Genomic DNA, 27,431 nt, shown 5'->3' with positions numbered 1-27,431 from the left:
CTCCAAGGCGCATGTGAACCGCCTGGGTTGGACATGCTCCAGAGCACTGATGAAGGAAGCTGAGGCCCTAGGACTGCGGGCAAAGAAGCACCTCTTGTCGCTGCAAGTGAGTCACATATCCAGTGTGGCAAACACCCAAGCAGATTAGTTGAGCAGAACAACCATCGACCACACAGAATGGCAACTCCACTCACACCTCTTTCATCAGATAGTGGACAGATTTGGTCTTCCAGTAATAGATTTCTTTGCAAGTCCATCCAATGCACATCTTCCACAGTTTTACACCCGGTTCCAGACTCCAGGAGCTGAAGGCGCTGACGCCCTCAGATACTCATGGCCTCGTGGATTATTATATGCCTTCCTTCCGACCCCACTCATACCCAGGGTCGTCAGGAAGGTCCTGCAAACGGGCGTGGAGATACTCCTCGTGGCACCTCACTGGCCCCGTCGGTCCTGGTTCGCAGACCTAGTGAATCTCTCCATCTCTCCATCATGGAGGATTCCTTCAGACAGAATTTCCCTGTGTCAGGGGGCCATCGTACACCGGGAGCCGCAATGGCTCCAATTGGCCGTATGGTATTTGAACGGAAGTGCCTACAGAGGAACAAATTCTCTGGTAGTGTAATCACCACCATCTTAGTGTCTTGCCGCCCATCTATGTCTCACATATATGATGCCACATGGTCTGCATTCTGCCATTGATCTCTATGGCACAACATTGTTTCTACTTCAGCGGACATTCCGCACATCCTCCAATTTCTGCAGGGTGGATTGGAAACTGGATTAGCGGTCAACATACTTCACAGACAAATTGCAGCACTGGCAACGGTTCTACCTGGTGTTGGAGGCAAATCCCTTGCACGTCACCTAAGGGTGCATAGTTTTCTGAAAGGCGCAGCCAATCTACGTCCTCCACCAGTGCACAGATATCCATCTTGGGACCCTTTTTCTCATCCTACAGGTTCTCACTGCACCTCTGTCTGAGCTCATGGATACTGTCAGCCTTAAGCTGTTGACCTTTAAGGTTGCCTTTTTGTTGGTTGTTACGTCCGCCAGAAGAGTTTCAGAATTAGCAGCTCTTATCTATCTGCAAGGATCTGTGCACCTTTTATCCCGACAGAGTGGTGCTCTGCCTGGACCCCATGTTCATCCCAAAAGTCAACTCCTGGTTCCACAGGGCCCAAGAGGTTATCCTTCCTGACTTTTGTCCACAACCCAAACACCACTGGGAAAGACAATGGCATTGTTTAGACATCCGCAGAGCTCTGCGCAAATACATCCATCAGACAGCTTCTTTACGTCAAACTGAGTCATTATTCGTCTCCTTCCAGCCCAGTTCCTTGGGCACCATCAGTTCCTTGGGTACTATCAGTCGTTGGCTCAAAGCCTGCATCTCAATGGCCTATGATCAGCAGGCCAAACCTTGGCCGTCTCACATCACGGTCCACTCGATGAGAAGCGCAGCCACCTCAGCAGCATGGGCCACTGAAGCGTCCATACTTGAGATCTGTAGGGCGGCTACCTGGACTTTGCCCTCACCATTCATCCGCAACTACTGGATTGACAAATTTGCTTCTGCCGAGGCTGCCTTTGGGCGGAGAGTCCTAAGAGAGTCTAAGCAGCGCACCAGAGAAAGAACATTGTACTTATATGAATGTTCATTCTGGGTGCACTGCATGAGAGTCCAAACCCTCCCTTTTCATACATCCATGAGGGAGAGTCCAGGGTTGTGAAGTGATTTTCTTTTTTATTGTTACAGGCTTCATCTTCTCCTGATCCAGACCTTGTTAATAAATTGGAACTCCAAGGGGGAAGGAGGCGTATCTATGCAAATTTTAACTCAGTCTGTGGCCAATCAGACAAGATTAAACCCACTGCTTGGACTCTCATACATACAGTGCACTTAGAATGAACATTCATATAAGTACAATGTTCTTTCTCAACTGTTGTATCAGTTTCAGTATTTCATCCTAAAAAAATTATCAAAATGAAATTACCTACCAAAAAAAAAGCCAGTAACATCCTTAAAACATCTGTAGATTTATATAAGACTAAGGATTTCACTATGTATTTCCTGTAGGTAGTGCTTCAAGCCATTACAACTCATGTTAAAATTAAATGTACTGGCTTAAATTAATATTGCATCAATTCACTTTGACTTGAGTTTAGAATTGCATTTATGGGTGGAATGGTGTTTACACTTACACAAGGTAACATACTAAACTAGTACTACTAAACCAAACCCAACAGTATTCCAACGCTATCTGCCTACAAAAGCAGTGTTGAAAGTGAGTTGATGGTTGTGAGAAAACTGGGAAGCCCCATTCAGTGGTTACTTCCACTTGGACTCCTGGATCTAACCTTTAACTTCAGACTGATGCTTTTGGATGTATCTTTAGCATGTCCCTTTTTGCATACATAATTCAAGATGCTTGGCTTCTCTGCAGGATCAATCATAACATGAACAAGCTCGTACATCAATACCCTAGGTCTAGGAGATGTCCCTGTTAAGTACTCAATAGAGAAGATGCTATCTCACTTCCAGTGAAATGCTAATTATACAACTGAATTTGTTATTTAATGTGGTAAAATAAAATATAGTCCCAATTTTTGAAACTCTGATTTAAAAGTAAATTTGCTACTGATTAGTGCTATTTACAATTATAGAAAAAGGTCATTATTCTGCTATTTAGTTTGCCTAGAGATTAGGCAGTAAGAAGCCTTCCTTCTGTTTCAATAAGCTCTTCTGGATTGTGACTGTGGGATACTTTAGTCTGAGAGTTACTGTTATTTGCATTACTCTGAGCCATGAGCCTTCATAATTTGGGGTGCTGCATCTCCCCATTTATTCTACTTGACCACTGAAGATTTTTTCTTCTTCTTGACTTTGGCAAGATAGAAAGTTTTTTTCAGTAGTATTTCATTTGCTTAAGTATGCTTTCTCTCAAGAGAACTGCCTGAATCTTCCATTATTATCTTTTTGATACTTTTGATAGTATCTTTTTGATACTGGGCAGGTCTCTCCTAAGTTTTTTGGTCCCAGTAGTTTCATGTTGTGCCTTTTAATTGCTATGTTTTTGTGCTACTTTTGAGTCTTACTGAGAGACCTGTTATTTTGGTATTTGCTGCTTTTAAATACCGGTTTTTTGGACTGTAAGACGCACTTCCTCCTCCTCCCAAAGTGGGTGGAAATGTCTGTGCGGGGGGAGGGGAGGTTGGTGCGGTACTGATCAGCTGTTCTAGGTGGTGGGGCTTGCCGCCCCCGCCCATTTGCAGTGATCAGCAGTGAATGGGCTGTGGTGATGGCGAACGGACCACGGCAAAGGCGAACAGGTGGCAGAGGCAGATTTTTATTTTCTTGTTTTCCTCCTCTAAAGCTAAAGTGTGTCTTATAGTCCGGAGTGTCTTATGTTCTGAAAAATATGTTACTTTATTTATTCAGTTGCTTTTGACTGATTTAGCATGGATTCTTACCGTTTTTGAATGTTATTATACATAGTTCTCAAAGCGGTAACCTAAAGGATGAATTGACACAATCAGCCCAGACTAGCTGGGGTATGGCAGGCAGCTATTCTGCTTGCATACCCCTAAATGCATGGGAATGTTGATACATTCTAACTAAAGCCATTGGACAGGTTACTTGCCACGTCTACTGCACAGTTGCAGCCTCTTAAGAGAAAGCCAATACATCCCAGGTATGGGGAAGCTGACATCTTTGGAATAATTTTTTTTCATAGAGAAGCCGCAGCTGCTCTCCAGTATGTAGAAGCTTAAACCTGTTAGCTAGTCAGGCTTTTAGATAAATTCAGTCTTTCTTCTCCTGGATTATAATTGTGAAATAAATTAATCTGAGTGTTACTGTCATTAGCATTACTCCAATGAGCTGTTACTGCATAAGAGAGAAGACTGTCACAGTTCCCCTACAGTCATGTGATCAAAATTTCATGTCACCCTGTGGTGAGATGGTCGTCTCTAAATTTGATCAATCAATCAGTCAGTCAGTCAGTCACATTTCAGTGCTTAGCAGCCTGATCAAACTTACTACCATAGTGGACCTTCAGTAGACCCCCCAACCCACCTATTTCCTGCACCATCTCTGCTGTTTTGGATGCCCTGAGCTCCACTGACCCTGCCACCAGCATTCCACCCTGACTTTTGTTTGCCCTGCCAGCCAGCTGACCTTTGCTGTCTTTTTCCTGCTTCTGATGAGGCACACCCAGCTTGGCCCTTCTTAAGACAGCTGCTGGCCAGGCCAGATCTTTTTTCTGAGGCCGCATGCATATTGTCCAAATTGTGTGTGGCTTTGAGGTGGCAAAGTGAGTGGAGCTCCGGGTCAGTGAAGCACAGGACTGGCAGAGGCAGCGGAGTCCATGCTGGCCAAAAGAGCACAGATGGAGGGAGATAGGCTGGTGGGGAAAGTTGCAGAGGAGCCAGAGAAGGAAGTCCCTTGCTTTACCTAGGCTCAGGAATGGAAGGATCAAGCCAGGAATGGCTTGGATTAGGGTGGGTCATCACCTAACAACCAGCAGGATTCACCTAACAATGACAATGGGGACTGCCAGGATTTAACAGTGGAAATTCTTGTCCCAATTATCATCATAACTTGAGGACTGCCTGTATACATTTTTAACTTGAGATTTTATGACATAAAAACCATTCATCCACATAAAAACAAGGCTCTACAAATACCAAGTGTGCACAGATTGGCTTATATTTTTAAAACCAGACATGAAATATAGATTCTGAAAAGTTTTGAGCTTATGGTACTTGTGTAGATCTGTTTCTCCCAACTGCTGCTAATGAGAAATTCTTGGAGTGCAATTATACTTATTTGATAAGTAGCTAATGAGTGTTTTGAACATTCTGTGCAATAATAGGCAATTTAAACTCTGAAAATGAACCCTGATTTATTTTAGAAAATACTGATGTTTATAGTTCTTTCCTGGTGTTACAGTAACTGCAGTAATTAGCATTGGCATGTGATAGACAAAACATTCCTTTATATCAGGCAAATTTTACTGTTCTTTTTATCTTGCTGGTATGCAGGATTTTTTGTTGTTGTAAATGGCTTTCTTTGTGCATCAAGAGAAGGAATTTAATCTTTTAATTGAAAATGTGAATCATAACTTATTCATTTATTTTTCTTGAACAGGGCAGTATACACTAAAATACTCTGGAAGCACATGAAAGTAGTTGTTTTCAGATTTAGATCATATATAGATATTTATATAGATATAAATATATAGATCATATATAGATATAAAATATTTAGTACTAGTATATAAAGTTATTTCTATCTCTCAATAAAAAATTCATCTACCTTGAGTAAGCTAAAAATTGATTTACTATTGCTTCTTTTTTACGTCATCTTTGGGTTTTGGGTATTGAAGAAGATACAAAGTTCTGGTTCTTGCTCTTCTGTTGGCTTCAACCATTGTTAATTGATGTTGTAGTAGTGTGTCTTTGATGTTGTCTCTCCATCTTCTTCTGGGTCTGCCTTGTGTTCTTTGCCCTTCTCCTTCTTTTGTACATACCTTGTACAGTATGGAATCCCACGACATCTTCTCCAGATAAGCAAACCACTTTTATTTGTTGTTTTTGTATGTTGTTTAAGATTGGTTCTATGCCAATTCTTTCTCTTATGGTCTCATTTCTGATTTTATCTTTTCTGGTCACTCCAGCAGCTTTCCTCAAACATCACATTTCCATGGTGACTATCCTTTTATGTTTTATTGTAAGTGTCCTGTTTGGCACTGGTAACTTAGGGCGGGGATGAATATGCTTTGCATATTTGTTTCTTTGTGCTTATCAGTATGTACTGCCATATGTTGTAGGAGGGTTCGCCTTACTTCATCGTATGTTAATCTCTTCACCCATTTTACCATCTTTGGTGAATGTTGTTCCTAGATATTTGAACTGATACTTGCTTTATGCTTGTTTCTTCTATTATTAAGTTTAGTCGAAGATCAAATATTACATAGTTGAAAAGACACTGGAAAATGAGAATAAGTTTTAGTCAGAAAATACATGTTGCAGACAATTAAGTAAGAAATCCGTTATTTCATTACTGTATTTTTTGGAGTATAAGATGCACCTTTTTCCCACCTAAAAGGGGGTGAAAATTTGGGTGCGTCTTATACACCAAATGTAGCCCCTCCCACCCACTGGCCCCCACCCTTTGGCCTCTGCCTCCCAGCAGTTTACCTCCTTGCACCAAACAGCAAGAAGAAACAGCCCATTTCAGGTTCAGCACAGGCTAATTAGCACAAGTTGATTGTCCCTGATTCTCGGCTTTTTCAGGCTGCAGGGATTGCCATTGCCTATTGCTGCGCAGGCCTCTGCTGCTTGCTGCAAGGAGGTAAATTGCTGGGAGCAGATTTTTTTTCCTTGTGCTAATCAAGCTATGTTGAAAACAAAAATGAAAGTAAAGCAGGCTACTTGTTGTTTGCTGCAACGAGGCAAAATTTCTGGGAGGCAGAGGCAGATTTCTTTTTTTCTTTTCTTCACCAAAAAAGGTAGGTGCGTACTATTCTCCGAAAAATACAGTAATTAATTTGCAAAGCTAAATGAGATGTAGGGGACTTTTACATAAGCACACACACACAAAGATAAAGTGTAGACATTGGGATTATTTCAGTATCATCATATTTCAATATAATGGATGGAAACTGACCAAGGAGAGATTCAATCTAGAAGTGAGGAGGAACTTGTTGACAGTGAGAACAATCAACCAATGTAACAGCTTGCCTTCGGAAGTTGTGGGAACTTGAGACTTTCAAGAAAAAACTAGACTGCCATTTGTCAGAAATGGTGTAGGGTCTCCTGCTTGAGTGGGGGATTGGACTAGATGACCTATAAGGTCCCTTCCAACTCTGTTAATCTGTAAAAGTGATATCTAACAGGCATGTTCTTTCTTGAAGAGTAATTATACAATCCACTGAGTATTGTTTCAGTCAGGCATCGCCCTCTAGTGGTGGGCCTCCACTAAATTTACACTTTTGTGGCCATTATGATTAGTCATTTGGATTATCAAAGCCTTGTATGTAAGTCAGAAATAAAAGTTAAAAACAAGTAAAAGAATGAGGAAAATAATTGTTAAAGTCTTCATCTATAGTTAAAGGCTTGCTGAAAAAATGTTCTTAAGCACCTTCTCAACATCAGGATTTATAGAAACTGACTGTGCCAAAATGTTAATGAATTTATAATAAATCAGATATTTGATTTAAATCTCTAAAATTAAAAAAGGTGCTTAGATTGTGTTTCCAGAAAGAAGAAATTATTTAAGTCATTCACTTTTTGTGACTGCATTATAGTAAAGTCTAAAAGGGCAACTTTGCAGGCATAATTTCTAATATGAAACATTTATGAATGTTTATTAATAAGATAGAAAATATTTAAGCCCTTTAACTTCAATTTTTTTCCTGTTTCATTCATATTTGGTGTCAAAATTTTTGGGGAAGAGAGCAACATACTGTCTATTTGAAAAACAATGAGAAAATCCAAGTTCTGCCATTTTTATAGCCATCCTAGCATAGGTCATAAAAAATAAAGCTCTAGTTATAGAGGTCTAGAAATTCCATTTCCAACTTCCAACAATGTTCATGCCTTTTAACAGAAGCAGATAGAAGCACCTGGTTAAGTTTGGCAAATCTTGATAATGCTAAATATAGATAAACCTGATTAATATTAGAATTGAAAACTGATCTCAAGGTTATAGCCCAGCCTGGGAAGCTGGGGGAAAAAAAGGAATCCTGAAATAAGGTGGAAACTAAGCACTTCCGTATTGCATGTATGATTTGCTGGCAAGTTACGGAGCACAAATTTAATACGCCGGCATTTGCTTTTAAAAATTACAATTTCGTTTATTCTTGTACTGAAATTACATGTTGCCTAAAGAAGGAATTCCTTCTTTAGGATTCTTTAAATCATTTCTGTGCTGTGGTGTTAATACACAACATATGTTATAAATATCAAGTGATATTACTTGCTATTTACACTCAATGAGTCTAACATAGTAAGAATGGTATGCAGAAACATGTGATCTGTTTTCTAGTGTAGATGTAGCTTGGAGTTTGGGTGTCAGTTTTTTTGTTTGTTCAATCAGAGGAATATTGTAAATAGCATGCAGAAAGCAGTTATATGGTATTACACAAACTATATCTTCACTGTTGTTTTTCAACAAGATATTACAGCTATTGTATATTACAAAATACAATTTTTGATTATGTCATCTAATCTCTTTTAAGTTCTAGAACTAAAATAGAAGAGAATAGAATTCTTTATTGGCCAAGTGTGCTTGGACATACAAGGAATTTGTCTCCAGTGCATAAGCTCTCAGTGTACATACAAGCAACACATGATAAATCATGATCATAATCCTAAAATACAATAATCATAATAATCATATACAACATTCAGTGATAATCATAAGATACTAAATAATCAATCAATATAAATTATAAGATACAAACAACAAAGTTGTAGTCATAAGAAGCTAAGGAAATAGGTAATAGGACAGAGGAGAAGTAATAATATACTGAATAATAGTAATACAGTCCGACTGGTGGTTTGACATCCCAGGGCATAAGACAGTGTTGTGGGAATTAGTTGTTTAGCAGAGCGATGGTATGGGGGGGGGAACACCTCTGTCTTTGTGTTTAGTTGTTTTGGCGTGCAATGCCCTATAGCATCATCTTGAGGGAACAAGTTGAAACAGTTTCTGTCCAGGATGTGAGGGGTCTAAAGCTCATGCAGTATACAGGTCCTGAATGGAAGGCAGGCTGGTTACAATTATTTTTTCTGCAGTCCTAACTATCCGTTGAAGTCTGTGTCTGCCTTGTTTGGTTGCTGTGCCAAACCAGACAGTTATCGAGGTGCAAATGACAGACTCAATAGTTCTTTTGTAGAACTGTATCAGCAGCTTCTTGGCAGTCTGAGCTTTCTGAGTTGGCGCAGGAAGAACATTTTTGTTGTACTTTTTTGATGACGTTTTGGATGTAGGTATCCATTTTAAGTCTTGAGATACTATAAAACCTAGAAACTTGAGGATCTCTACTATTGATACTCTGTTGTCTAGTATTGCAAGAGGTGATAGAATAGGAGGGTTTCTCCTAAAATCTGCTATCATCTTTACAGTTTTCAGTGTGTTCAGTTCAAGATTGTTTTGGCTGCACCACAGGGCCAATTGTAAAACTTCCCGTCTGTATGCAGATTCGTCATCTTCTCGAATGAGACCAATCACTGTTGTATCATCAGCAAACGTCAGTACTTTAACAGAGGGATCCTTTGTGATAAAATTGTTGGTATAGAGAAAATGTAATGTAAAGAGTAATGGAGAGAGCGCACAGCCCTGGGAGACACCTGTGCTGATTGTACAGGTATCTGATGTAATTTTGCCTGGCTTCACCTGCTGCTTCCTATCTGTTAGAAAGTTTATGATCCACTTACAATTGATTCCTGTATTATTTATAATATAAGAGCCAGTTTAGTGTACTGGCTAAGGCACCAGGCTAGAACCTGGGAGACATGAGTTCATTAGTTTAGTTAATTTACATTTAGATAATGAACTACTTGAAAATCTCTCAATTATATTCAAAGATATTTTGTAATACTTGGATTGTTTGACCATGATTATATAATTGTTAAAATACACAGAGGATGCTTCTCTGATTTTATGCATTTGAATTTTTGTTGTATATGAATAAAGCATACTGTTTAGTAATATTAAAGTTAGCAAGTTATATCAATACATTAGTAATATATTTTTATGTTTGAATAATAGTCCTTTTTTTTTACAAAACTAAAATTAACAAAGAAATATTAGTGCTTTAGAAAAACCATTCCTATAAATAATAATATAGATTTTAAAAATATTCTCTCTCCCTCTCTCCCACTCTCTCTTCCACCTCTCTCTGTCCTATTAGTATACTAGATATTTGTGCAGTGCTAACTGTCATCATTTCCTAATCCTGATTGTGCAATTATTTTATGGTCTAACTTTCCATATAAGGTTGTTATTGTTTTTGGAATGTGACTGACTTTATAAGAAAGATAGGGAAATGCATTTAATTACTATGCTACATTGAATCCCTAGTGCTGCCGTGTAATGGGGTGAGCTCCCGTTACTTATCCCAGGTTCTGCCAACCTAGCAGTTTCGAAAGCACGTAAAAATGCAAGTAGAAAAAATAGGGACCAGATTTGGTGGGAAGGTAACAGCGTTCCATGCGGCGTTGAGTCATGCCAGCCACATGACCATGGAGATGTCTTCGGACAGCGCTGCTCTTCGGCTTTGAAACGGAGATGAGCACCGCCCCCTAGAGTTGGTAACGACTAGCACGTATGTGCGAGGGGAATCTTTACCTTTACCTTTAGAAATATTATAATAGCACTAGCAATAGCACTTAAACTTATATACTGCTTTACAGTGCTATACAGCCCTCTCTAAGTGGTTTATAGAGTCAGCATACTGCCCCCAACAATCTGGGTTCTCATTTTACCCACCTCGGAAGGATGGAAGGCTAAGTCAATCTTGAGCCTGGTGGGATTTCAACTGCCAAGTTGCAGGCAGCCGGCAGTCAGCAGAAGTAGACCACAGTACTGCACTCTAACCACTGTGCAACCTTGTTGCATTATGCAATGTACAAAGACTGTAGCTTTTAATTTTTTTATGTATTTGATAAATAGCTAGAGCATAAGGCACTAATACATTATTAAGAGTTTCCAGTCACAAATCTGTATTCTGTTAAATGGATGGGGTTTTTTTTGTTCCTCTCCTTACAACCAACTAGGTTGCAAAAGATTTACTATTCTGCAACTTGGAAGTCATTCTCGAAATTTAATTCAAAGATGATTTGTTTCTAGAAAGATAATCGAGTTTTTTAAAAAGCACATAATTTGTTATTGATTTTGGCATTGAATCAGCAATTGTTAGATTATTTTTGTGGTAATTTTATTGAACACTACAATGTAAAATATAAGAACTAATAGAAACAAAAAAATAAAAGAATAAAAATACATACCAGATATTAAAAGGGGGGGGGGAAACCAACCCAAAATCTTTCTCTAGGTACTGTAATTAAATGTAAAAGGAAAACATCTTCCTCTCCTTTCCTAACTGAATAAATACTACAGTATATAAAACAATCCAAGACTTTCTGCTAAATTGGCAAGTTCACTTCTAATCTGCTTTTTCATAAGAATCCATTCTTTGTGCTTTCTCTACCAACTGAGTCCTCCATATTACACTTCTAATGGACCTTTATATTTTAAAATAATGCACTTAGGGATTAGAGAGCACTTCCATATCAATTGGTTTAATTTTGTGGTACAGGAGCTACCAAGGGATTCAGGAGTTACTGGCAGATACACAATATATCTTTCATAGTACTGCGCATAATGAGAAAGGAAATAAAAGTATAAAAGCAATGAGAACAAACATTCATTTCCCCATATAATCTATTATTCATGGTTTATTAATTTAATTAAATTTATAAAATATAAGGTAGGTTTTGAGACCCCCTGGGGCTGGACAACTAGGTAAAATGAATTGAATATATAAACAGAATGAGAACTTTATACAGAATTTTACTCTATCCTACATCTCTAAAGTTAAAAGTATAATTGTCTTAGCAATTTGTGCGAGCCAGGGCTGGAGGTCTATGTTGGGAGAACGTAACTAATTTTAACTAAATATTTTTTTATTCTCCCCATTTCCATCCTAGTGGAGTGAGACAAAGTAAATCTCTCATTAATGCAATTTGGGCTTCAGTTTAGTTATGAACAAAGCCCGTTAATAGAATAGAATAGAATAGAATTTTATTGGCCAAGTGTGATTGGACACAAAAGGAATTTGTTTTGGTGCATATGCTCTCAGTGTACATAAAAGAAAAGAAAAAGAAAAAAAATACCTTCATCAAAGGTACAACATTTACAATAAAAATGATGGTCATAGGTTGCAACAAAAAGTTACAGTCATACAGTCATAAGTGGAAAGAGGTTGGTGATGAAAACGATGAGAAGATTAATAGTAGTGTAGATTTAGTAAATAGTTTGACAGTGTTGAACTAATTGTTTTTTCGGGAAAAAACTGTTCTTGTGTCTAGTTGTTCTGGTGTGCAATGCTCTGTAGCGTCGTTTTGAGGGTAGGAGTTGAAACAGTTTATGTCCAGGATGTGAGGGATCTGTAAATATTTTCACAGCCCTCTTCTTGATTCGTGCAGTATACAGGTCCTCAATGGAAGGCAGGTTGGTAGCAATTATTTTTTCTGCAGTTCTAATTATCCTCTGAAGTCTGTGTCTTTCTTGTTGGGTTGCAGAACCGAACCAGACCGTTATAGAGGTGCAAATGACAGACTCAATAATTCCTCTGTAGAACTGGATCAGTAGCTCCTTGGGCAGTTTGAGCTTTCTGAGTTGGCGCAGAAAGAACAGTCTTTGTTGTCCTTTTTTGATGATGTTTTTGATGTTAGCTGTCCATTTTAGATCTTGCGATATGATAGAACCTAGAAATTTGAAGATTTCTACTATTGATACTGTGTTGCCAAGTATTGTGAGAGGTGGAAGTATAGAAGGGTTTCTCCTAAAGTCTACCACCATTTCTACAGTTTTGAGTGTGTTCAGTTCCAGATTGTTACGGTTGCACCACAAGGCTAGTCGTTCGACCTCACGTCTATATGCGGATTTGTCATTGTCTCGAATGAGACCAATCACTGTTGTGTCATCTGCGAACTTCAGTAGTTTAACAGATGGATCGTTAGAGATGCAGTCATTGGTATACAGAGAGAAGAGAAGTGGGGAGAGCACACAGCCTTGGGGGGCTCCTGTGCTAATTGTACAGGTATCTGAAGTGATCCCGCTTAGCTTTACCTGCTGCTTCCTGTTTGTTTGTTAGGAAGCTTGTGATCCACTTACAAGTCTGTTCAGGTACTTGTAGCTGTTTTAGCTTAGTTAGAAGAGTGTCTGGAATGATGATATTGAATGCTAAACTAAAGTCTACAAAGAGGACCCTTACATAGGTCTTTGGAGATTCAAGATGTTGTAAGATGTAGTGCAGAGCCATATTGTTGTGACCCAGGTTCCTGGACCCGGACTCCTGGACTTGGATGATTCAGAAAGGGAGAAGACCTGGCAAGCCCTGCTTCTCTTGGGCCCTCTCCCTCCCTGGCACCCACTCAAAGGGAGGAGGAGGGGCCGGCAAGGCCTGATTCTCCCGAGCCTTCTTCTGATTTGGCAACGCCCCAAGAACAGTTTTGAAGTGATGCAAGACTACGCAGACGTGACTGGCGCGCGCAGCAGAGGAAGCGTTGGGACAAAGCCAAGGAATGATGGTCATGCAGTGACATCTGCAGAGACTATAAATAGGAGGTGGGACTTCCTGGTTTTTTGTCTTGGACAAAGCATTGAATTTGCGCGGGCAAACTGTATCAATGGAGGGAAGAATATATTCGTGAGTAATTCTGGCCTTATCTATAATTTCCTCCTTATCACCAGAGACTTGGCAGGCCCGTGGGTAGACGTGGCCAGGACATTTATCTATGTAAATAAAGTAGAAGAGAAGGCCTTTGACTGACTCTTTGTTGGGAGTATTGGGAGAGGGAAACAGAACACATATTAACAGCATCATCTGTTGATCTATTTGCTCAGTATGCAAATTGCAAGGGGTCTAACGGCGGATCCGTGATGGTTTTCAAGTAGGAAAGCACTAGCCTTTCAAAGGCTTTCATGAGTACAGATGTTAAAGCAACTGGTCTGTAGTCATTCAGTTCCTTGATAGTGGGCTTCTTCGGCACTGGGATGATGGTAGAGCGTGAAGATGGGAGCCAATTGGTCAGCACAGACTTTTAAGCAAGAAGGAGTTATCTTGTCTGGGCCTGGAGCTTTTCCTGGCTTTTGTCTGTGAAATAGGTCCTGCCTTTTCTGTGATCACTAGAGCTTGTGAACTCAATGGGATGGGGTCAGTTCAGTGGTGGGATTCAAGTAATTTAACAACCGGTTCTCTGCCCTAATGATTTCTTCCAACAACCAGTTTGCCAAACTGCTCAGAAAGTTAACAACCGGTTTTCCCGAAGTGGTGCAAACTGGCTGAATCCCACCACTGGGTCAGTTGTAGGAGGCTTGGCTGTTGTTGGTTCTCTGAGAGGGGGTTATGGAGATAGGTGGCTGTAGTTTCCTTTCAAACCTGCAGTAAAACACGCTCAGGTCATTTGCCAGTTATTGATTTCCTTCAGCCTGGGAGGGAGGTTTGCCATAGCCAGTGATATTTTTAAGAGTTTTCCACATGTTTGCTGGTTCATTTGCTGAAAACTGATTCTTTAGCTTTTCAGAGTAGCTTCTTTTTGCTGCTCTTATCTCCCTTGTTAGTACATTTCTGGTCTGATTGTACAGCATTTTATTACCTTAACTCAGTGCTTCTCAAATAGTGGGGCACGCCCCCCAGGGGGGGTGCGAGGCTCCGTAAAGGGGGGCGCGTTTGACCTCGGCAAACACTGTCATAACAAGCTAAGCCCCGTGTTTACAGTCGCGCGGGGGGCGCAAAAAATGTTTTCTTCTTCCTAGGGGGGCATGACAGAAAATAATTGAGAAGCACTGCCTTAACTTAACTTAACTTAACTTAACTGCAATTTATACCTTATATGGATTTATAATTTTATTCAAACATTGATAATGACAACCATGATTGAATGTCACTCTATCTTTTGTACTAGAAAATATTTTTTTTCATTTGTATGATTCACATATACAAATTTGACTAAATATTTGACTAAATCCAGCAGATTTATTGTTTTTTAATTACACCTCTCATAGTATTGTGGCTTGCAAGCTTCTTTTTGATGTGCCATTCATCTTCATAAATAAAATGACTGGTTGCAAATACTTTATAAGATGACAATTTCATATCATCAATTACTTTCTCCACTTCCAAGGATTTAATAAGGATCCCAGGAATAATATCATACCTCTTAGTCATAATTTGATGAAAAATGCCTACAGTTGACATTGATCAAAGACGAATTAAAATTATTGCCTGTTACTTTACAGTGCTGCCAAACTTCTGGACAAGAATATATTTACTGTCAACACCGCAAATCCACTGCTTCCTTCTTCTGCAAATCTTCATCTGGCTCAGCTTCAGGCACAGCTTACACTACACAGACTAAAATTGGCTCAGACAGCAGTGAACAACAACACAACAGCTGCAACTGTCCTGAACCAGGTTCTTTCCAAAGTGGCCATGTCTCAGCCACTTTTCAACCAATTAAGACACCCTTCCATGTTTAATACCCTTCCAGGACATGCTGTAGGTCCTGGAGCCACCAATACTAGATTTCCACCTGCTGGAATACATTTTCCAACACAGAACCCACCTTTGGCGGCCCATGGTGGAACCCTGGGGTCAGTAAGTAATCTTCCAAATCAAAATGTCAGTACTGTAGTCCTAAACCCTTTTGGGGGTGTAATTTCTCAAACAACTGGACAACAATCTATGAGTCTAAATAAAACTAGTGCCTCCTCTACCACAGGTGGATGTTATGATTACAATAAACAGCTTTTCCCCTCTGATGCCAGTCAATGCTGTCAACAGAGCTTTGTAACCAGTGGTTCTCATCCAGTCCCAGTGTCATCTGGAAATGGAATGTCTGAAGGCCAACTGGGATTTCAGAAAGAGTTTTATGGAGCTGTGTCCAAAGGCCAGCATACAACTTGTACACAGTCTTTGACATTTGCTGCTGACTCTCAAAATTCTCATCAGAATCAAAAAGGAAAAATGGGTTCTATAGTGCATGAAAGAGATACAAGCAATCAATGGGAAAATCCTTCCACTTTCCGTAGTCAAAATAAAACTGACATTATGCCCAATGCCAACGTGTGGCCATCAACAAATGTCCCATACGAAGTAAGGAGTGATCTCTACAACCCTGAAGAACCAACACCAGATACAAAATTTAGCATTGGTACTCCACGTTTTTTCAGCAGAACTAAAAATGGCAAACAAAATTACAGTAACACACAAACAAGACAGAAACAGGAACCTGTTACTTCTGGATTGCCAGTGAGGCCTCTTCAGTCCCATGAATTAAACGACTTTCATAGTATTGCACCCCTTAGCTTCCCACATATTTGTACATTATGCAGTAAGAAGGTATTTGACCTTAAGGTAAGTTTGCTTCAGATTTGGACCGTCTTAGTAAGTTGTCTCTTTCCAGATAATAAATGTTTCATTACTTAAGAACTATCATACCTGGGTTGCTTTATCAATAGGATCATTGCATCATATTTTTTCTGACAGAATATATTATCTTTAATTTTAAAAATGATAAAATAAATTAATATCTAAATTCACAAGGTTTGCTTCTCTTTATCTTGCCATGGTACTATTGTAATTATTATAGTTAATAATTTCTGATACTATTCTACATGTGCGTTTGATGTCTTACTAACATTTGTCAATAAAAAAATGACGTCATTAGAATTGCCTAGAGAATTTTAATTTGGGTAGAATAACTACCATCAGATTAAATTGGTTCTATATCATTGATATGTAACATTAATATTCCATCCATAACATTGCAAATGATAAAGATATGACCATTTTACATTGATAATTGTCACAACTCTGTGCAAACATTCAAATTTATATTCCTCCCAAAATCACAAATCCCACTCCATAAAGACCGGATTCTAGAAAATGTGCAGTTTTGTTCACATGTGTCTAGTGACATTTCTCTAGATGGGATTAACATAAATTGAAATTGTTATCTTACCCATAGCAACATCACCCAATTGTACAGAGTAATGGGCTTGAATAATTTATGGACCTACTTGACTAAACAAATGATTTAAGGTCTTCATTTTGGCCACCCTATTTTTCAAAATATAACATATTTTCTTTTATCATAACTTGATGAATGATACAGAATTTTTTTCATAAAAATGACAACTATTATGGATATAGCACACAAGATGTATCTTTTCTGGTATTTCATTCTGTCTTTCTTATTTTTTAATTGAGGACTGGAATCAGCACATTAAAGGAAAACTTCATATTCAGAATTGCTTGACTTTCTCAGAGAAGTGAGTAGTTGAAATATCATTTCTTCTAATTATTTCACAGTCATCTTTAGTCTCTTATATTTGTATGTAGTGTATGAATATATATCTTCACACATACACACTTACTCATGCTCAGAAAACAATATAAGAAACAGAATTATTTTCAAAAAAAAAATACATCATTGTGACTGACAGTCCATGACAAATGTAATATTAAGATATAGCTTCGAAGGTAAGATTTCTACTTGTCTAAACTGGGCTCCATACCAATGGATGATCTCCCCTAATCGTTTTGCGTAGATGTTAAACAGGAGAGGTGAGGAGGCACTCCACTTTGGGGCCTCTGGTGGCTCAGACTGCTAAGACAGTCTGTTATTAACATAGCTGCTTGCAATTACTGTAGGTTCAAGTCCCACCAAGCCCAAGGTTGACTCGGCCTTCCATCCTTTATAAGGTAGGTAAAATGAGGACCCAGATTGTTAGGGGCAATAAGTTGACTTTGTATATAATATACAAATGGATGACGACTATTGCTTAACATAGTGTAAGCCGCCCTGAGTCTTCGGAGAAGGGCGGGATATAAATGCAAATTAAAAAAAAAAGACCCTAGGGCAGTGTTGGCGAACCTTTTTGGCACTGAGTGCCGAAATGGGAGAGAGAGCGCATGCAGGGGGGGGGGAGCTCCCAAAACCGGAAGAGCAGCTCTCCAGCATGCACATGCAGGAGCACTAGAAATCGGAAGAGTAGCTCCCTGGTGTGCATGCGCTGGCTGGGAAACTGAGCTTCTGGTTTCTGGCATGTGCATGCATGCCAGTCACCTTGTCTTCCAGTTTCTGGCATGCATGCATGCACAAAGACCAGCTGGCTGACACACACATACCGGAAGCTCAGCTTCCCGGCACGCACATGCACGCAAGGGAGCTGCTCTTTTGGTTTCTGGTGCTTTTGCATATGCAAAGACCAGCTGGCCAGCGCGGACATACCGGAAGCTCACCTTTCCAGCACATGCACACATGCCAGGGAGCTGTTCTTCCAGTTTCTGATGCTCCTGCGGGCGCGAAGACCAGAAGAGCAATGGCTGATGGTTGGCATTCCCAGAGAGATGGCTCTGTGTGACACTTCCAGCACATGTGCCATAGGTTCGCCATCATGGCCCTAGGGCATGACTTGTCTTTCCCCACCCACCCTGTCTGGAATGAATGCAGAGGAAGGAGAACCACCACAACACATTGCCTCCTACTCCCAAACCTTAAGTTGGTCCATAATACCATAGTCAATGATATTGAAAGCCAGGGAGGGCCAGAATGGTTATACCATCTCCATCCCAACCCTTCCAAAAGTCATAAACAAGCACAACCAATGCTATTTCAGTTTTGTGCCCTGGTCTGAATCCAGATTGAAAAGATTTTGGATAATCTGCCTCATCCAGGACTCACTGTAGTTGTGTACCAACCCTCTCAGTAACCTTCCCTAAAAAAGGAAAGACTGAGTGAAAGTTGTTTAATGCTATGGAGTCCAAACATGGCCTCTTGAGAAGAGGACACAACACTGCCTCCTTCAAAGAGTCACTTTCAATGGTGATATGGGCAGCAAATTTAATAAATAAATAAAGCATATGGCACCACCCCTTCTTGAAAAGAGGCATTGATCATTGCTTGGACCAACAACATACTACCTCCTGGTGACCTTTATCAGTTAAGAGGGCATGGGTAATTAGCTTGAACTCCTCCCAGATAACAAGACTCAAATGTAACCATGTCACGTCCAAAAGATTTGCCCAGCCAGAGCCCAGCTCCAAAAGAAGTTGAGCAACTTTATCTGACATGTTTAGAATATTCCTCACAGCTACCTTCCAAGAGCTCACCTGGCTCCTTCTTACCTAGGAGGGATCTGGCCACCCAAAACAGGACTGCTGGTTGGTAGTTGCAGGTGCAATGAGAGTAGAGAAGTAGTTACACTAAATTGCTTGTATTGCCGCAAGTTAAGTCCTAATGTAGGGTATTTCCTGTGCTCAGTCAGTCCCATTCTCATGTCACTTCATTTCTTGAAACTGCTCTGTAAAACATGGTGCTCTATGAGATCCATGTAGACAGAGAGTCTGGTTCATGGCCCCCATCATCTGCTTATTCCACGCTGCGACCAGGCTTCTGCTGAGCTTTTGACCAGAGTTTCGTGAAGAACCTCACATTCCCTTTGAAACACACTGGGCCTGGGTAAGCAAGTTGAATAGACTCCATTTGCTTGAGATAGGAGGTGGCTGTGCAGAATTCTAGGGTGAAGAGAGCGTGGTCCCTCTGACAAAGGACTGATATTAATGTCCCACAAAACCAGATCATAACACCACTATCAAGGCAAACACAAGATCTAATGAGTGACACCACCACCATATGAATAGGACCATGGATAAGTTGGACCAGGTTCATATCTGCAATCATGATAATGAACACCTGCACTATCTCAGATCCCCGCCCTAGAGCAGCAGATTGAAATACCCTCATACTATAAGCCTAGGGAATGCCACTGGCAGCCCAGACACAGAATCCAAGAGTGTAGACAGGCATTCACAGTGGAAGATAAATGAGTACCAAACCATACTGCTCCCTATAGCCCAACCTCTTATATCCAGTGATATTGGAAGCAGGACAGATTGCAGATACTCTACTACAGATATTTTTGTGAACTGTCTTACTATGCTGTTCTTAGCAAAAGCAGAAGGAATGTTCACTGAATTCAGATACAATTCTCTTGTATCTGAATTCAGTTTATGCTTCAGTTTTATCTATATTTTAATTATAACTCTAACCATTTATTTTGTATTTTCCAGCTGTTTTTCATGGTTGAAAACTTTTAAAAGATTCCAATAATAGCCAGTAATACTAACTTAATGTTAAGTTTGATGTTTAGAATAATTTCATAATTTCTGTTACTGGTGTGGTATTATTGTATTTATTCAATACAACGTATGTGGTAACTAAGCTCATTAAAATCTGACCCATTTATTCTACATCTGAATTTCAACTTTTGTTTCTTTTTTTAGTGCTGACATTCATTGTATGTTGCATTCAGCAGCAGAAGGAGTATTGCATTCTTCCTCCCCAAATAATAAAAGTGTGTTCAATCTGTCTGGTACTGAAGGTAAATCATTCAACTAATACATACACACACACACACATATATACAAATAGACACACACACATATGGAATATTTATGAATACAAGTATATTGGTAAAATGAAAACAGATATAATATAGTATAACTGTTGTGATCAAATTATATCCTTCCTGGTTATAACTTGAAGTAATAAGTTAGCTTAGCTTTCTGTAAATTTCTCAGACTTGCATCATTCATTCATTCATTCATTCATTCATTCATTCATTCATTCATTCATTCATTCAATTTCTGTAGCTGCCCAACTCAACCAAGTAACTATGGGTGGCTTATAATTCTAAAATTACAAAACAATTAAAGCAATTTAAAAACATTAAAATAATAAAAACATAAAATAAATAGATGCAAACAGTAGCCATCAATAGAGCAATTACTATCAAGAGTAACTGAAAAAAAATTACTCTGTTAAAATCTGTGTTTAAGGAAATACCTTTTTTTTGCATATATATATAATGGTAGATTTTCATGGAATATGTGTCATTTCTTTAGATTACCCTTTAAATGCTGAGTCATACAATTCTGCATCTTCATTTGGCCAGTCAGGTTCCACATTCTCTTACGTACCACCTGATGGAAATGTGAGTATTTTTATAATGGTTGGTTGCACAATCAGCCACACGTTTAGACTGGATTTGGAATTTTTATCCATCTATGAAATCCTTTCCAAGGGCCTGAGATGTTTGTGGTGTTAAAGATACTGTCACAAGATGCAAGCTGTTCCAAGTAAAGCTGCCTTTTGCAATTGATAGATGGTGATTTTGTCAATGCCAAAGGCATTCAAGTGGTACTCCAGATGTTTTGGGATTGCACCCGGCGCCTATTACAATTGGTTGCTTTCTTTTGCCACAGTTGTTCTACTTTTATTTACAGGCCTTTGTATTTGTGGTTTTCTCCAGTTCTTTCTCTTCTGCTATTTCCAGGCATTGCAGTGTCCACTATCAAGATTCTTTGACTTTCTTATCGATAATTGTTAAATCTGGAGTGTGGCAGGTGCTTATCTGCTTGTATTTTAAAGTCCCAGAGCACTTTAGCTTTTCGTTTTCCATTCTTTTTTTGATCCCATTGTTCTTGCTTGCAGGCAAATTGTATTTCCTTCAGATTTTCCAATGCATCATTGTTGCTACTTTGTCATGCTGTTGTTTGTAGTCATTCTGTCTACTCTTCTTCCAGCAGCTAACTAGGGGGTCCACTGTTTCTTCAGCTTCTTTGCAAAGATGGCATTTATTGCAAGCTGCTATCTTTTCAATTCTGGCTTTGAATGTATTTGTTGTTAAGACTTGGTCTTGTACAATCAGAATTAGTCCTCTGCCTCTTTCTTTCCTGCTCTTTCTGGCCATTGCCATCTCTTGTTGTTATCTGCTTTGCCTACTAGGTTTTTTTTAAAGCACTGGTCATGTAACACTTTGTCTTGCCTTCCCTCTTTGCTATGATTCATTTGGTCTTTCTTGTAAACCAGTTTGGTCTCTCCAGTATTCAGTAAGCCTCCATGGTACACTGGCTTCTGTGTATTTTCACTGTCCTTCAGTGAAGATAGCAATAGCAATAGCACTTAGACTTATATACTGTTCCGTAGTGCTTTTACAACCCTCTCTAAGCGGTTTACAGAGTCAGCATATTTCCCCCAACAATCTGGGTCCTCATTTTACCCACCTTGGAAGGATGGAAGGCTGAAGTCATCCTTGACTCGGTGAGATTTGAACTGCTGAACTGCAGCTAGCAGTCAACTGAAGTAGCCTACAGTACTGCACTCTAACCAATGCACCACCTCGGCTTTTTTGAAGATGCACTGATGGACATTCCAGTAGCTTTTTTTCTTCTTCATTATAGTCCACCACAGTCATCCAGATGTTTATCCACTTACCAAATTCTTCCTGAAGACTGGAATTCCACTGGAGTCACTTTCTGTTCCATATTAAAATTGCTCCTGGAGACTGGGTTGCATGACAGAGATAAGCCAGATCCATTACAAAAGCAACAAGGAAAAATATGACTTAAACCCAAAATAAAAAAATGCCATATACAAAAATTCAGGGAGACATCTTCCTAATTCACATGAGATGAAAAACTAAAGCAGCAGCCATCTTGCAGAGTCTGTTACTATAGCCAACGTTAATAAACAAAGCTTTAACTATTACCAGGAACATCTCAGCTGCCCTATTGAGTCAGTCAGTGTGTTCTACACTGAGCCAAAATTATCCAGATAACAAAGAGAAACTGCAATACAAATTTCATCTCTTTAAACACCACAATCTGCATCCCATATCTATTTAACAAAAAAAAAATCTTTATAGGAAGCTGTGGTAGAGTGAATAAAGCTAACAAGAAATGAAAGAGAATGATAGTACTTTTATAATATACATATTTTTTGTGTAATAATGGAGTTATCCTGACATTAAGTAGATACCCATTATTTGACAGAATACAAAGGAAAGCCAACAATCCAAAGTAACTTCCATCTTCCTTTTTTTGAGGAATACAGATTCTTTAAAATGTGTTTACTAGGAAACTCTGTTGGTTCTCATCAGGTGCATTGCCTCCTTTTAGAGGAATCAAGCCCCAGAGTGTTAACTGGCAGAATCTTAAGTCGGCATTCAAAGCCTGTTCATGTTCTTTAGTTGCAAAGATATGATCAAGTCATTCTCCTTAGTCTCAAATTTCAGTTGGTACTCAAGGCTAAGGGTAAGACACTAATGAAGTGTGAAGCTGTGTTGCCTTTTCAGCACAGATATCAAACGTCGCTCCTCTAGTAAATCTATAATATTCATAGTTATCCAGAGAGTGTGAGCAAATGGCAAAACATGAGTCACAACATGATGCAAACCATGTGACTTATCTACTTGCCCCTGATGTTTCATTATTTTTTTTATCATTGTGATGTGTACTAAGACATTGATGGTACAGTTATCTATTAGCGTGTTAGAGAAATGGGATGTGCTTTTAGACCTAGATGATATATGCATAGTGATTAGTAGAACGGTAGATTTATAGATTTCTCCAAAGTATTGTTGCAGTCTGTCTCTTACATAAAAGTGTTATTTAGATATCTTTCAATATACAATTACATGATGGTATTAATTTTTAACCAGACTCTTTGGCTACAATAAAATGAAGATTATATGGACTTGTGAACAAGTATTTGAGATTCTAAAAATATCAGCTCTGTACAAACTAAGCACAGGATAAGAAGTGTGATTTCAAATTTGTATCATTAGCTGGTGTTTGTTTTACAACTTTTTCTTTTTCTAAATTTATTTTTAATAATTGCAGGTTCTACAAAGGAAATGTGTCCCAGGTCGTGTAGTACACATCTGTAATCTTCCTGAAGGAAGCTGTACAGAGAATGATGTCATCAACCTTGGACTTCCCTTCGGAAAAGTCACTAATTATATTCTCATGAAATCTACCAATCAGGTATTTTTTTTTAGTTATAAAAATGTAAATATGTTAACATTTTGTTTAAGTTTTGCACGTTCTATAAAAAATGGTTAGGAACTCTGACAATTGAACTTGTTGGGGTTGATAGGATTTGGAGTTGTAGAGGGAACAAGGTCTCTTTTTCTGTTTGGGAAAATATACCATGATTATCCTTTTGTGTGTTGTGTTCAGTATACCTGAGATCTAATAAGGTTCCTTTTTGGAAGTCTCTGTGTGTAATAGAAAGAGAAACAGGGAGAAGCAAGGTAACTAGTAAACACTAACAAAGCTTCAGCCTTTCCATTCCTCCCTCTTTCTTTTCATTCAGCTGTTTTCCTGGTTTGCAGAATATTTGTCAACCTACCTACTTACCTTCTACACTGATGATCTATCATGATATCTTCTTTTCTTCTAGAAATAAAGATAGTAGACTCCTTTAATTTTCTGCAACTAATATTATCCCAGACTATTCCATTAGGTGGAAAAGAAGGTGTGTGTGTGTATACTCTGTGTGTGTGTGTGTGTGTACCATATTTTTTGGAGTATAAGACGCACTGGAGTATAAGACGCACCTTAGTTTTTGGGGAGGAAAATAAGAAAAAAGCTGATTGGCAGGTGGATTGGCCTCCCGGAATACCCCCAATCAGCTGTTCCCAGTGGTGAATTTTAACAACAGGTTCCTTGGTTGTGAGCTCTGTGCCTTGCTTTTTTTTTTTCCCCTGCCACTGAAACTTCTGAAACTCTGTTTCAGAAAATACTTTTTTCTGCCTCTGAAAGCCTACGAAACAGCTTCAGAAAAAAAACTTCTGAAGCTCTGTTCGGGGGCTTCTTTTCTGAAGCTTTGTTTCTGATGCTTTTTTCAGCCTCTGAAACCTCCATTTGAGAAGTTGGGCAGGGCTACATTTGGAGCATAAAACGCACCCAAATTTTCACCCTCTTTTTGGGGGGAAAAAGGTGCGTCTTATACTCCGAAAAATATGGTATGTGTGTATATTGTGTATATAAATATATTGAAATAATTTATATTTAGAAAAAATACATTTTAAAAATATAAACTTTATATACTACTGTAGTTTTTGCACTTTTCTTCTATGCACTAAATAACTAAACTCTAAACAATTTTGAAACATCACAGGCTTTTTTAGAGATGGCCTATACTGAAGCAGCTCAGGCTATGGTAGAATATTATAAAGAGAAACCTGCAATGATAAATGATGACAAGTTACTTATAAGAATGTCTAAAAGATACAAAGAACTTCAACTAAAGGTAATATCATTGTTTGTCATGTCATTCTGTTAGTCTGGCTGCTCAGAAATGGTCTTCAACTGCACATTTTGGTTTCTTTTTATGTTCTTTTAATGTTTCTTTTTGTTTGGTCTTTGACTGATTATGTGATTGACCAAGCAGTTGCAATTACATATTCCCTACAATTCAGAATGCACATCTAATCAAGTTTCCTTACTAACTATAAAAGAATTATTTTTAAAGTGCTTTTTTAAAAAAATAATTGGAGCCTTTTTTCTTAAAGGACTATTTCTACAGAACAGTTTATTGCAGTGGCCCTGTGGAGTGGGGGATTCACTGTGGAATAGGTTTCTGATGACTTCTTCATCTTCCTCTCTCCCTCTCTCTTTCTTCTGGGATTGTTCCCATAAAATGTTTTATTGTAATTGCTTCTAGAGAAAAGAAGACAATCCAGTCATAGCACATTGTGGAGATAGATTTTTCATGCTTTTATTTATTTATTTATTTATTTATTTATTTAATCATATTTATATACCGCCCTATCTCCCGAGGGACTCAGGGCGGTTAACAGGCGCTTAAAAACACATAAATACAGAGTAAAAAACAATTAAAAAACTTATTCTAAACGCCAACTATTTAAAAATATAAAAAATAAAACCCAGTTTAAAACCCGTAAATTTAAAATCTAACTCAGTCCTGCGCAAATAAATAAGTGCGTTTTAAGCTCGCGGCGGAAGGTCCGAAGGTCCGGAAGCTGACGAAGTCCTGGGGGTAGTTCGTTCCAAAGGGTGGGAGCCCCCACAGAGAAGGCCCTTCCCCTGGGCGCCACCAGACGACATTGCCTCGCTGACGGCACCCTGAGGAGTCCCTCTCTATGAGAGCGCACGGGTCGGAGAGAGGTATTTGGTAGCAGCAGGCGGTCCCGTAAGTAGCCCGGCCCTATGCCATGGAGCGCTTTAAAGATGGTCACCAAAACCTTGAAGCGCACCCGGAAGGCCACAGGTAGCCAGTGCAGTCTGCGCAGGATAGGTGTCATGCGGGAGCCACGGGGGGCTCCCTCTATCACCCGCGCAGCCGCATTCTGGACTAACTGCAGCCTCCGGATGCCCTTCAAGGGGAGCCCCATGTAGAGAGCATTGCAGTAATCCAGGCGAGACGTCACGAGTGCGTGGTGACCGTGCATAGGCATCCCGGTCTAGAAAGGGACGCAACTGGCGCACCAGGCGAACCTGGTAGAACGCTCTCCTGGAGACGGCCGTCAAATGATCTTCTAGAGACAGCCGCTCATCCAGGAGGCGCCTAAGTTGCGCACCCTCTCCATCGGGGCCAATGACTCGCCACCGACAGTCAGCGCGGACTCAGCTGACTGTACCGGGATGCCGGCATCCACAGCCACTCTGTCTTGGAGGGATTGAGCTTGAGCCTGTTTCTCCCCATCCAGACCCGTCGGCTTCCAGACACCGGGACAGCACTTGATAACCGTTGGGGTGGTCCGGTGTGGAAAGTACAGCTGGGTGTCATCAGCGTACAGCTGGTACCTCACACCGAAACCACTGATGATCTCACCCAGCGGCTTCATGTAGATGTTGAACAGAAGGGGCGAGAGAATCAACCCCTGCGGCACCCCACAAGTGAGGCGCCTCGGGGCTGACCTCTGCCCTCCTGTCAACACCGTCTGCGGCCGGTCGGAGAGATAGGAGGAGAACCACCGATAAACGGTGCCTCCCACTCCCAATCCCTCTAACCGGCGCAGCAGGATACCATGGTCGATGGTATCGAAAGCCGCTGAGAGGTCTAATAGGACCAGGGCAGAGGAACAACCCCTATCCCTGGCCCTCCAGAGATCATCCACCAACGCGACCAAAGCCGTCTCCGTGCTGTAACCGGGCCGGAAACCGGACTGGAACGGGTCTAGATAGACAGTTTCATCCAGGTGTAAGGGAAACTGATATGCCACCATACTCTCTACAACCTTCGCCGCAAAGCTTTCCTTTTCTTCTCTTCCATATTTCTGTGCTAACAGATAAGCAATTCCATACCCAGCCATACATGAAGACAAGGCTATGTTGTGATCTGATGCCTTGTCTCTTCCAAAAGTAATCACAAGTACATTTTGCTATTTTCCCCCTTCAAATACTTCTCATTGTTTGGTAGACTTGGGATACTCAGTGAACCTAATATCAGTCATATTAGGTGATGGCTAACCTTTTTGCCATCACGTGCCAGGAGTGGGGGGGGACACACATGTGCCCACACCCATAATTCTATGTGTCCTGCCCCTGTGTATGCACGTGCAACCCCCACGCTCCTGGCCCAGTAGGCCCATTTTTCTCTCTCCCCAGGCTCCAGAGCCTTTCTAGGAGCTTGGGGAGGGCAAAAAACGGCCTTCCCCACCCCGGAAGTTGGCAAATGGGCTATTTCCAGCCTCCAGAGGGCCTCCGGGGTGGTGGTGGGGAAGGCCACTTTCACCCTTCCCAAGCACCTGGAAAGGCTCTGGAGGCTGCGGAGAAAAAAAACCGGCCTTCCATCCCACCATAAATTGGCAAACAGGC

At 40.0% G+C, this 27,431-nt stretch overlaps 1 protein-coding gene across 3 annotated transcripts in view; it reads left to right on the top strand.

Annotated features, from left to right (window-relative positions):
* Positions 1-27,431, top strand: part of RBM20 (RNA binding motif protein 20) — a 103,403-nt gene that overhangs the window by 51,453 nt on the left and 24,519 nt on the right. For all 3 annotated transcript variants that reach the window (XM_058188795.1, XM_058188794.1, XM_058188796.1), the window contains exons 2-7: positions 15,038-16,154; positions 17,010-17,071; positions 20,088-20,185; positions 20,709-20,797; positions 23,487-23,630; positions 24,769-24,900. In XM_058188795.1, coding sequence (XP_058044778.1) covers positions 15,038-16,154; positions 17,010-17,071; positions 20,088-20,185; positions 20,709-20,797; positions 23,487-23,630; positions 24,769-24,900 — 1,642 coding nt within the window. The remainder of the gene's footprint in view (positions 1-15,037; positions 16,155-17,009; positions 17,072-20,087; positions 20,186-20,708; positions 20,798-23,486; positions 23,631-24,768; positions 24,901-27,431) is intronic.

The sequence above is a fragment of the Ahaetulla prasina genome, chromosome 6 (assembly GCF_028640845.1).
Source record: "Ahaetulla prasina isolate Xishuangbanna chromosome 6, ASM2864084v1, whole genome shotgun sequence".
Lineage (NCBI taxonomy): Eukaryota > Metazoa > Chordata > Lepidosauria > Squamata > Colubridae > Ahaetulla > Ahaetulla prasina.
This window is presented reverse-complemented; position numbering and strand designations above follow the sequence as displayed.